Here is a 13,188-nt window from a genome sequence, read left to right on the forward strand (position 1 = left end):
GAATGCTTGTCGATTGTGATGATCACCTAAATTTAAGGGGGGAAAATAAAACTCAAAGCCATAAATCTTTAAGTCTCTTATTTGGGATTGTCTGTTCTTATGTGTCCATAGACAGGAGCATTATCTTCTTTTCCTTCTGCCACTTGATCACCTAGTGCTGTTTCCAGATAAGAAAAGCAAGTAGAATTTATTACTTAATTGGAGTACGTGTAACTCATTTATCATAGGGTATCAATAGTCAAAGAATTGTTTTGTGTAGTGAATTCAATGGTAAATAGCTACGTTACCATTGTGAAGAATTGTTCTCCAATGAATTATAGGGGCTTCTTGAATATTGTCAACATTTGGAAGCAATTGGAAGAGGGAGCTCCATGCGTTAACAAATAATTAAATACTCAGAAATTTCAATATATACAGGGAAGATAATTCAGTTCAACCTCTAGTCAATCCAAAGAATCTTGGAGTTACTAGAAATGAGGAAAACCCCAGAGTCTAGTTGAAAATATCCTTAGGAGCGAAGGAGTTAACTGAGTGTGCAAGCTTTATCTTGTGTCCAATGGACTTGTGGTTTGCTGATTAAAGTTTCCAGTAAATGATTGTTAGAGACCTGTCATTGATAGCTGTTGCTCGTTGCTGCGTTTCAAAAGCCCATTGATTCCTCTGCAAGGCAGTACCGCATCCTCTAGCCCTTTACTTGCTTCAGATCTACTCAGATCTACCCGCAAAAGGATCTATCAGATCAATAAACATGAATGATGAAGACTACAGCACCATTTATGACACGATCCAAAAAGAGACGACGTATGAGGTTCCAGACCAGCCAGAAGAGGGTGAAGCTCCCCTTTATGATAACGTCCAGGAAGACTTGAAGTCAGAAAACAATGTATATGCTGCTGAGCTAGAAACCCATGAATATGACTCTGTATCAGTTTATGCTGCTGCGGGTGAGGAGGACAGCTTGGCCTCTTCCCAGCCAGAAGAAGGAGACTACGTCCTACCTGATGATGTACGTTCTGAGGCCCAGGATCTTCAATCAGATGAGCCCCAGGAGGAAAGGGACATCTCAACGGAAGAGTTACACTCACCAACCCTGGACCAGGAGCCCAGCCCAGAGGAGCCCCAGGAGAGTGGAAGAATGATGAAGGAAGACCTGCCACCTCCTTCAAGCTTCATTGTCCAGCAGAGCAGGACCTTCTCCACCAGTGAGGCTTCTGCCACCTATTCTGTTGCTGATGGTTTAGAAGACGACGAATCAGCTTCCACGGGCCCTGAGATTAACCTCTTTGTGAAGGTAAGAGCTGCCTCTGACAGGCACACCTGCACATGTCAATGGCGGAACTGGTTTTATTTTGCTCTGAGTGACCAAGGAAAGATGCATGGTGTCATGGTCCTTGGATCTCAATCCATATTCAAGAGTAGGGCAGAGTGAATGAGTCATTCCAGAGTTCACCCAGGATGCTCAAAATTACCAGAATTGGAAAGTGCATTTACAGTGCATGTCTAATCGTTGACTTCTATACCATGGGCAAAGCACTTTTTAAGAGTTTCCTTATGAGGGGGCAGAAATTGCTGCTCAAATCCTTACCTTTGACACAGACGTTAAGTACGTTTTCCTGTCTGGTTCAATTTCCTTCGTCAACATGATTTTTAAAAACGAAACCAAGGCTGTTGAAAGAAAGTCTTATCAACAGTCAGGCATTGGGGTTTCCCTCTCAACGTTTCTAAGGTCACAGATGCTTCAGGTACATGGTCAATAAACATTACCTCTGTCACCAATCTCACCCTTTTGGCACCAATATAACTAAAATGTTTGATGAAGTAACATGATTTCAGCAGTAGTAAGACATTAATTGCCAGTGTTAATGTTTAATGCTTATGATATTTAAACAAAGAGCTTTGGTGATCTTTGTATTAGACCGATACTGTCATAAAGATTAAGGTTATGAATATTATCGAAACATAAAAAGCAGGTCAGGGCTAAACAAATCATATTTATTAATCAAGAAGGCAAATGTTTTCCCCCAATATCTACTCCCTCACTTAATATTCATATTTACATGCTTTTTTATATGAAGGCAACATATTAGTAAATACTGCTATTTCTTGCTAATAAAAATGATTATGAACCTACAAAGCCCCAGTCCACACTCAGTTCTTCCCTTCCTGGTTTACAATAATTCCTCTAATGAAATGAATGTTACTTACTAATTAAATACATTATTATTTTCTACTTTGTACCTTTCCCTAGTTGCTTTGTGCTGTAAATCGTGTCTCTTTTCTTCTAGCACAAGGTCCTATAATAAAGCACCTCACAGAGTGTTTGGCTCATACTTAGGTGTCCAATAACCCTGGCCGGGTATTATGCAGAGCATCTGAGGGGGAAAGGGGTGTGTGAGACAGGGCCCCTGCTCTCAAGAGATCACAGTGCGGTGCAGGAGACAGATGTGCACACAGTGAATTTTAGTGAATAGAGGAGGGAGCAGAGTGCTGTGGGTGTTCCGGGAAGGAGGGAGGACCAAAGCGCACATGATGAAGCCTGGAGAGGGTCCACGGAGCAGGTGATGTTCAAGCAGGTGCGTTCCAGCAGCCTTTCCGGCCCATATCCACATCATCATTGTGTTAGTTTCCCAAAAAACTGTGGGGTTTTTTAGTGAGGAAGATTGGCCCTGAACTAACATCTGTGCCAGTCTGCCTCTATTTTGTGTGTGGACTGCCACCACAGCTTGGCTTGGTGAATGGTGTGTCAATCTGCACCAGGGACCCAAACCAGCGAACCCTGGGCTGCCGAAGCGGAGCGCAGGAACTGAACCACTATGCCAACGAGCAAGCCCCTAAAAAAGTATTTTTAAAGTGAGCACTAGTGTATTTTTTCTCAGGACACAAGCATCCATGCAACTTCATGCAACAGGCAAGGTGGATTGTCATCATCACCATTGGCACCAAGGCAATTATTTGGAAAATCGGCCAAGCGTTGATTTCACCAGAAACTAGCTTCCCACTGGTGTTGAACCAATAGAAGTAGGAGGGAAAAGAAGTATTGGCGTCTCCAGCTGGTCCCAGCAACAGGAAAAACAGCGTGATGGTGACATGTGATTGCTAAATTATTTATGATCTGTAGTACTGTAAAGCAAATATTACATCTAAGTCTTTAAGTTTGCATTCTTTCTAGTATAATCTTGTTAACCAGGAGAGCACAGAGTGCACCGTCAACCTCAGCTCCTGTGTGTGAACTCCTTTTTAAGGAGACTCAGCAAGCTCAGGAGGAAGAGCAGTAGTTGTAATCCCTGCTTCTCAACCCACCTGCCCCATCCCCACTGCAGTTCCTTAGTTAATGTCTAATGGAAACGTAATATATGAAAACGAGTAAAATGGGCTGCTCTGCTTGCGTGGAGCACAACGCCTGAATGTGACCTGCTCAGGCTCCTTCCTCCTCCCAGCTCCCCGGAGAGGGTGCTGGAATCCCCAAATTTGATGGGCCTCAGGTGTGCCCAGCATCTTTCTAGCAGAGCTTCTTGCTATGCAGCCTGGGGTTTCCCCTCCAGGGCTGTTTGAGTGTAGACCTCTTGGGTGGTGTCCGTATCTGTACTCATTTGTATGTGTTTCCACCTGTTCTAGACAAGTCAGTGAAAATGTCATGCAGGCTTGTAACTCTATGTTCAACCAACATTTTACGGAGGCTCAGCCATTTCAGGCTGTTGACCAATTACTTAACTAAAGTACATCATTTATTTATTCATACAACAGACAGTTATGCTGCCAGGCCCTGGGTTTACAACTACGGAGAAAACAAAGTCTTGGCTCCTATGCACTTTGCATTGTAGTGGGAGAGACAACTGAGGGACAAATAAATAAGTAAATGTAAAATATGCCCAGTGGTTAGTGCCATAGAGAAACAGAACGCAGAATAGTGGGGGTATTAATTTCCTATTGCTGCCATAACAAATTATCACAAACTTAGTGGCTTGAAATAACGCAAATCTATTCTCTTATAATTCTGGAGGTCAGAAGTCGGAAATGAATTTTCTGGAGCTAAAATCAAGGCGTCAGCAGGGCTGTGTTCTTTCCAGAGGCTCTAGGATGGAATCTGTTTCCCTCTTATCACTTCCAGAGGCTGGCTTCATTCTTCACTCATGGTCCACGTCACGTCACCTTTTCGCCCCCTGCTTTCATCTTTACCTTGACTCCTCCTGTGTCCCTCTTATCAGGAGCCTTGTGATTAGTTTGGGCCCACCAGGATAATACAGGGTAATATTCCCATTTTAAGATTCTTAATTTAATCACAACCACAAAGTCCCCTTTGCCACAAAAAATAACTTTCATGGGTTCCAGGAATTAGGATGTGGGCATATTTGGGAGTCACTATTTGGCCCCCCACAATTGGAGATGTTATTTCCATTTCAGCTATGGACCCCTTGTCTGGAAACATGATTGAGAAAACGTGCTCATACAGTCATGCATACATCTTCCTGCATTCCTTTCTCCCTCCCTTCTCTCCTTCCTTCCTTCCTTCCTTCCTCCCTCCCTTCTCTCCTTCCTTCCTCCTCTCCATTTACTTATTTATAACATACTTTCCACATGCCAAGTACTGGATAAAAGATGAACACAGTATATCTTAAGTCCAACTGTCTTGTGGAGAAAACTAAGAAACATAATTCTTGAAGATAATAAGGGGAAATTGGCTGAGACCAGTGAAAAACGGGTCTCTGGTGAGAGATGCAATCCATGTTGTAAAGCAATCAAGAGGTGTTTTTGATTCATAATTTGCCACATAGTATTGTGAAGCTTGTCTTACTGCTTTCTGCTAAAATTGAGGGACCTGTAGACACGTTCCTAATTTGTATGTGTGCATAAGAGAGAGAGAGAAAAAGAGAGACAGTGGGAGAGAGGGAGAATAGAGGGAAAGGAGAGACAGAGAGAGGGAGAAAGAGAAGCATTCCGGCATTTTGTTTAATGCAAAGCAAAAAAAGTGTTCTGATGATGGTTATTGCAAAGAAAAATGGTACAAATGAACACTATTTGTCCTGCACATAATTGACATCACTGACTATGGAGGGCAGTACATGTTGATTGACATCATTGACTATGGAGGGCAGTGCATGCTGGTTGACATCATTGACTATGGAGGGCAGTGCATGTTGATTGACGTCATTGACTATGGAGGGCAGTGCATGCTGGTTGTCATCATTGACTATGGAGGCCAGTACATGCTGACTGCCATTGACTATGGAGGGTGGTACATGCTGACTGTCATCATTGACTATGGAGGGTGGTACATGCTGACTGTCATCATTGACTATGGAGACCAGTACATGCTGACTGTCATCACTGACTATGGAGGGCAGTACATGCTGATTGACCTCATCGACTATGGAGACCAGTACATGCTGACTGTCATCACTGACTATGGAGGGCAGTACATGCTGACTGTCATCACTGACTATGGAGGGCAGTGCATGTTGCAGAGCAGGTTGTGAAGTCAGTTTGCATGGGTTTGAAACCTGGCTGAGCAAGTTAATTTCTGTTAAATTGTTTAGCTTCTCTCTGCTCCAATTTTGTCATTGGTAAATTGGATGTTATAATGATATGTTCCTCATAGGATTGTCATGAAGATTAAATAAGAAAATTCATGGGCCAGCCCGGTGGCGCAGTGGTTAAGTGTGCATGTTCCACTTCGGCTGCCCTGGGTTCGCAGGTTCAGATCCCGGGTGCAGACGTGGCACTGCTTGGCTAAGCCATGCTGTGGCAGGCATCCCACATAGAAAGCAGAGGAAGATGAGCACGGATGTTAGCGCAGGGCCAGTCTTCCTCAGCAAAAAGAGGAGGATTGGCAGAAGTTAGCTCAGGGCTAATCTTCCTCAAAAAAAAAATAAATTAATTAAATAAAGTTAAAAAAATAAAAAAGAAGAAAATTCATATAAATAGCGTAGTATGATATCTGACGTATAGTAAATGTTCAATATATAGGCACCTAAATTACTATTATTTATCGTGATGAATTTGAACCATTCATAAAATAGTAATTTTTAAGCACATCCAATAAATGTTAGTAGACATCCCACAAATGTTTCATTACATTTAGCTCCGTTGCTGCCACAATTAGTTCCATTACCGACCTTAAGAGGAGCACCGTAACATTGTGGAAAGAGTGCTGGTCAGGAAATTCTAACACAATAACTTGCTATGAAACATTCCTGGACCCAGATTTGCTCCTCTGTGAAATGCGGTCCCTTCCAGCTCTCATAGTCTTTGATCCAAGGGTGCACGGCTACAGCACTTTATCAGTACAGACATGTATGGCACCACCTGTCAGCCACTCTAGGAGACCGCTCAGTAATGATTAGGATCTCTAGATTTGGGTGTGGTTGGAAGGCTAACAGGAGACCAACACTCCTTTCTACCCTCAGCTCACGTGAAGACTGTTCCTTGGAAAGTGTTTACAGAGCCTGTCTCTGATTAGGTACTAGCAGGGTCTCCATGCAGGGCTGCACAGGTTGTGCACTGAGCAAATTTAGGGGACCCCCATTCACAGCAAGTGTCGATGGTGCCCCTCTTGAAGTCAGACAACATAAGAGCCCTGGTTAATGTTTCTTAGGCTCATAGCTTGGAACCTTTGTTTTAGAAGAGTGACTTCGTATAATTTGGCTCAGCATAGTGTAAAGTGTCACAGAATTGTCAGTAATCGTTATTATTGCTATAGTACAGAAGCCTGATGCTCTTCCATGGGTCATGGTATCCAAAATAGGGTATTCAACATAATCCATGGGATATTAGAAAATTAAAATTAGAATTTTAAAAAATTAAGCAATATTTCTATTTAATTTTATCTAGTCCTTTTAAATGTTAATATTTTATGTATTTCAGATGTGCAAGTGTATTCTTACAGTAGTACATTAATATAAATTGTAAATGAATAAATATACATATATCGTGGGTAAGTGTTTAGGTTTTGTATTGATAGGGATGTTTAATTTAGAAGAATCTTATTGACACATAGTCCTTCCTTCCTTTTCTGCCACCATCTGTGGGCCCGTCAGCCTTTCCTTGGCCAAGACCTGGTGAGAACAGGTCCTGTTACCTCCCAGGTCCTGTGTGGGAGCTTTCAAAGACACTACATTTAGTCCATTTGCCTCGGAGGCAAACAAAAATCCGTCATTGCATTTGAGAAACTATAAAATCCCGTTGAGGAAATAAGGGAGGTGAGGCTGGAACTGGATGTCGAGATGCGGCTCAGTTGAGGGGCCAGTGAGAATGTTCCAGGCAGTGGGCTCAGCATGAGAAAAGGCACAGCCAATCTGCACACGAGTATGACTAGATCCATTGGGCTGGAGTGGAGAGAAGGTCGGCACCGAGCCAATGGGGAAGCTGGAGAGCTAGGGGTCCAGCCTTGCATGGCAAACTCGGGGGCTTGGGTTGCATTCTGAAGGAAACTGAGAGTAACAGAATGTTTTGGAGGACGGTATCGTGAGTCAAGTAATGTTTAAGGTGGTGAATAAGTAAATTCAAAAGGCTTTCCATCCACCGTGTAAAGCAGGACCGGACATCTACGAAGCTTCATTTCTAAGATCAGTCCGATGTTTAGATGTAAATACGTTGTGTATAATGAAACGATGTCTGTTTTTAGTTATTTACTCATTCAGTTGGCTATCTGGATATGACCAAATAGTTAGATCCTTGGCTTCATACAGACAAATTTCTAGAAGAATCTAGCCAGTGGGGTGCTGATTTATATATTATCTATATGTGTATCTAGTTTATATATGGGGGGGGATATGAAGTCAGCACAAAGTTTTGATTGATGTTGTTTCAGTATAGTTTCCAGTAAAAAACTGTTTGTGTAGTCGATCTTAGGCTGCTCAGAAGTTGCACATTTTGATGTCTGGAAATAGCTGGATCCCTAAAAGGATCTTCCGCTTCCATGAGTCCCAAGCACAGACTGCTCTGATGTCAGTAACGAGCAGATGTCAAAGTAGGTTCTTGGAAACATTTGTGAAAAGATACAAGTCTGAGCCTGTTGCATGTGCCCCATTGTCCTTTCATGGAAGCGATGAAACATACTAAAATAGAACGATGAGCAGGTTTGAACAAAGATTTCTATTCTTGTCATAATTTCTTCTTAATTAAGGTGCTAGGAACACAATCAAGTCTCAACTTTATCCAAAATCATTTTCTAGGTGCCCATGTGAACTAGTTTGCTTTGTGAATCAACGTTATCAGTCAAAGAGGTCTCAGAGTCCTAGCACTGTGACAAGAAAATTTAAAACCAGAGGAGGCAAGAAACTTGTCCAGGGCTGCCTGCACATTAGTAGCAAGCTGGGACTTTGGCCTCTCAATCCAGGGCTCTTTCCTTTATGTTGGCATTCCTGGCCTGGGGTGCTGAGTGTTCATGAATATGCTTCAAGGGGTTCAGGATCATTCTAAAACTATATGCAAAATTTTTTGTGGCAGATGACCTCAAGAGGGCCCATGAACCCTGGAGGTTATCTGTGCCTGAGATGTGTTCCCTTTGCCCTGCCTGGTTCTCACGCCTGGTGTGTCCAGGTGGGAGGGAGAAGAATGTGCTGTGCTTGGGCCAGCTAACTCCTATCCTTTCCTGTGGAGTCAGCTGCTTGCTCTGAGCCTTTCGGCATCTTAAGAAACCACGGGAAGAAACCCTCACAAAAGGATAATAAGGACGCACTACCGAAATCATCATGTGGGGATTATGTCAGCTCTGAAAATGAAGGTGATGCGATATTCTGCAAGAAATACTTCAAATTAGGATCCACCTTTTTTCCAAGGGAAAATTTGGATGTTCTCTTTCCGAGGGACTGCAAACCTAATGACAATTCATCCACAACTAATGCCATCCCCTTGGTGGGCAGTATCACCAATTACACAAACTCAAACTTTTGGGGAACTTAGATTTTTGCTTCCCAACAGTCCTGTCAATATCACCTCCTAAAGTGTTCTCTTCTCTCTATCTTGTCAACACTGGCTACTGTCAGCTTGGCACAGTTATTCTATTTTTCACTCTGCCTCTAGATTCATCTACCTCCCAAGATGTCCCCATATAGTTACCAGAATGGTCCATATAAAGAGCACAGCAGACCATGCCATTTCTCTCTGCTTCCAGCTATGCCGTGGCTCCCCATTGCCCCCAGGAAAAAGTCCTGGATGAAGAGAAACCCTCTGAATAAAGTCAAAATCTGAGGTACTGGGGATTAGGATTCAACATACAAATTTTGGGGAGACACAGGTCAGCCCATAACACTTAATGTTACACGCACCTCTTTATGTCTTTCTCTCTCTCTCTGTGAACTCTTGAAGGAGGGTCTGCCTTTCATCCATTCTCATGTCCCCAGTCCATGGCTACTTAAATGATAACTGAATAAAGGAAGGAGGGAATAAGTTACCCCCAGGGATCCTCAGGGCACTGAGGGAGGAGGAAGTCTCCCGGTGCCCTGCAGCAGTAATGAGAATGGTGCGCCCAGCCCTGTATTAGTTTCTAGAGCTGCTATGACAAATTAACATAAACATGGTGGCTAAAACAACAGGAATTTATTCTCTCACAGTTCTAGAGGCTAGAAGTCTGACGTCAAAGTATTGGCAGGGTCCCATTCCCTCTAATAGCTCTAAGGGAGAATCCTTCCCTGCCTTTTCCAGTTCCTGGTGGCTCCTGGCATTCCTTGCCTTGTGGCTGCACCACTCCAATCTCTGCCTCCATTATCACACAGCTTTCTCTCCTGTGTCGCTGTATGTGTTTCCCCTTCTTTTCTTTTGTAGACTTGTCAATGGATTTAGAGCCCATCTTAATCCACAAAGACCTTGTTGCCAGATCCTTAATTTAATTACACCTACAGAGACCCTTTTTCCAAGTAACGTCACATTTACAGGTTCTGGTTGAGCATATCTTTAGGGAGGGAGGAGCTCTTCAACCTGCTACGGCCCCTGAAGGTAGGATTGAGTTGAATTGAAGTATGGAAACCTCTGGACATGGTTCCATATTTCCCACCAAATGCAAGGGTTCCACGAGAATTCAGTGGACTGTTTGTACCTTCATCTCATTAGTTCTCAGACATTTATGAGAATGCCTGGTCTGGTCTTAGCATCACTCTGAAGTGGGGTAGAAAGCCAATATTCTGAGTGCTTAATATCATTTGTTGAGCTCTGAAGGGATCTTCAGGTCAAATGACTTGAGGACTCACTGCCAGGTTGGTGTTCAACAGTGCAAGGAGCAGCCTAAGGTAACAATGTTGCCATAGCTAATTTGTCCTTGTTCCTGGGCCTGCCTTTGTGGTTCTGCATCAGTATAGTAATTGACCAAACACTGTTCTGGCAATAGACATAGAAGCCAGACCAAACAAATAACCAGGAGAAAGTGAGTAGAGTCAATACTGGAGGAGAGAACATCAACTGACTGGGGTTGGGCTGCCAATCAGAACATTGGGGGAGGGGACAGTGTTAGACTACTGGGTGATGGATCTTTTTTGGACTCGTTTTTTAAAGGGTAGCTCAACAGACAGTCGGCTCCTTGAGGAAGGGACCACATCTTGCCTATCTCTGTAGCACAGTGTCCTGTGCGGCACAGGGCTTGTCACAGAGGGCTCTGTAAATGTTGGTCAAAGCGAACTGAACTCTCAGATAGGCTTCACTCACCTGATGGAGGAAAGACCAACCCTTGGAACAAAAGTGAAAGCAGATACTTTGCTCCTCTGCTTTAAGCCTTGCTCATTGCCAACACGATCAAGTCCACCCTTGAACATCACGCACAAGGTCTTATGTCCTGCCCCTAATGACATAGCGTCTCTGGTCCCTTCTCCTACCACACCCTGTCTCACTCGTTATGCCCCAGGAATGCTGAGTTTGCCAAAATTCCACGCTGTTCTACCTCACCTGGCTTTGCCCATGCTGATCCCTCTGCCTATAGCATCTTCTCCCTTTTGTCATCTCACCCACTCCTCCTCATCTTTCTGAACTCTTAATCCCTGGGAAGCCATCTCTGAACCTCTGGGTCATTCTGAATGATGCTTCCTCAGTGTTTACCTCCATCTTAGTGCTTATCCCCTAATGTTACAATCATGGGGTCAGGGTGTGTTTCCCTGGATCCACACTAGACTGAAAGATCCTCAGGGAAAGTGTTCTGTAGTCATATCTTATTCACCATGTATGTGTGCCCACCATTAACACAGCCTGGCCCATAGTTGGGGCTCATAAATATTTGATGAATTGAATTAAACTGAGCTGGTTATGGGAAGAGTAATTCAGTTCTTTTTTGAAGGGAAGGCTTATTAGTGTATTTGGGGAAATTTGGTCAGCCTTCAAGCAAAGGCCCTTACATCCCTGCATCCACTGATATTTGACTTTGAGATGGGGATGGGTGGATGGTGAGTCCTGGTGAGAATCCAGCTGATATGGGGAAAAAAGAGAAGAGGAGTCTCTCCTCCACCATACCCCCTCAGATACCACATTTCCATTATATGGGGTAATTCATTCTACAAATTACATTTATGTGCTTCCTGAGACGTTTTATGCGCATTCCAGCAAGTATATGCATGTTCGTACATTTGAAATTCTCTTTTTTCCTTTTTATTTAATACAGATGGCATTATATCATACATCTCCTTACATACTTTGCTTTTTGGGGTTCAATTTTATTGGGATATAATTTATGTACATGGAGCAATTTTAAGTGTACACTTCAATGAATTTGGGACAGATGTATACAGTTGTGTAACAACCACCACAATTAAGTTGTAGAACATTTGCATGATCTCATGACCCTTGACTCTTGACCTTTCACCATGAGTCCCCTTCCAGCTACCCCCCAGCTCCTGGAAGCTGCAGACCTTCTCTCTATGACTATAGTTTTAAAAAGTATCATATAAATTGAATTAAACTCTGTGTGGGTTCTTTCACTTAGCACAATGCTTTTGAATTCACCCATATTCATACATATATCAGCAGCTGGTTCTTGTTTAGTACTGAGTGGTATTCCATTGTATGAATATACCACAATTTATTCATGCATTCAGCAGTTGATGGACACGAGTTCTTTCCCAGTTTTGGCTATTATGAATAAAGTGGCTATAAACATTCACTTAGAAGCTTTTGTTTTGATTACGTTTTCATTTCTCTTGGGCAAATACTTAGGAGAAGAATTATTTGGTTGTAGGGCTAGTGAAAGTTTACCCTTATTTAAAATAAGTTTCAAATTATTTTCAAAGAGACTGTTAGAATTTGTATGAGACTTCTAGTTGCTTCCTTTACAGCAATCTTTTAAATTTTAGGCATACTCATAAATGTATAATGATATTTCATTACAGCTGTAATTTGTGTTTTTCTAACAACTAATAACGTTAAGCATCTTTTTCAGGTCATTACTAGCCATCGTTAGGTCTTCTTTGATGGACTATCTGTTCAAATATTTTGCTTATTATTATTTTAGCATTGTCTTATTATTGAATTTTAAGAGTTATTATGCGTATATTCAAGATACAATTTCTTTATCAGACAAGGTAAGCAAATAGTTTACAAATCTGTGGCCTGACTTTATTTTCACAAGTGTCTTTTGAAGACAGAAGTTTTTGATTTGGATGAAGTCCATGTGCCAGTTTTTTTCTGCTACGGTTTCTGCTTTATGTGTTCTAGCTAAGAAATGTTTGTGAAAGTCACAAAGATTTTCTCCTACATTTTCTTCTAGAAGTTTTATAGCTTTAGGTTTTATATTTAGTTCTATGATCCACTTTGAGCTACTTTTCCATAGGGTGCAAAATATGGATTGGTTCTCTCTGTCTTTCTCTATTTTAGATGTCCAATTCTTCCAGTACAGTTCAATGAAAAATACTATCTTTTCCCCATTGAATTGCCTCGAAACCTTTATAAAATTCAATTGAACATATACATGTAGCACTGTTTCTGGACTATCAACTCTGCCATTACTCTAAGTTTCTAGCCTTATGCTAATACCACTCTGTTCTGATTACTGTATATAGTAAATCTTAGAATCAGGGAGCTTAAGTCCGCCAATTTTGTTCTTCTTTTTCAAAATCATTTTAGTTATTATAGGTCTTTTCATTTTCGTATAAATATTAGAATCAGTTTGTCGATTTCTATTAAAAAGACCTCCCTCTCATTGAAATTTCTTTGATACCTTAACAATGTTGAGTCTTTCAGTCATTGAGCATGGTATAGCTCTCAATTTATTTGTCT

At 42.1% G+C, this 13,188-nt stretch overlaps 1 protein-coding gene across 1 annotated transcript in view; it reads left to right on the forward strand.

Annotated features, from left to right (window-relative positions):
• The first annotated feature begins 666 nt into the window (after positions 1–666).
• CLIC5 (chloride intracellular channel 5) overlaps positions 667–13,188 on the forward strand; it is a 158,002-nt gene continuing 145,480 nt past the window's right edge. Inside the window, exon 1 of the mRNA XM_044776799.2 lies at positions 667–1,291. Within this exon, the coding sequence (XP_044632734.1) occupies positions 749–1,291 (543 nt within the window). The 5' untranslated portion in view covers positions 667–748. The remainder of the gene's footprint in view (positions 1,292–13,188) is intronic.

This window comes from Equus asinus, chromosome 8 (genome assembly GCF_041296235.1).
Source record: "Equus asinus isolate D_3611 breed Donkey chromosome 8, EquAss-T2T_v2, whole genome shotgun sequence".
NCBI lineage: Eukaryota > Metazoa > Chordata > Mammalia > Perissodactyla > Equidae > Equus > Equus asinus.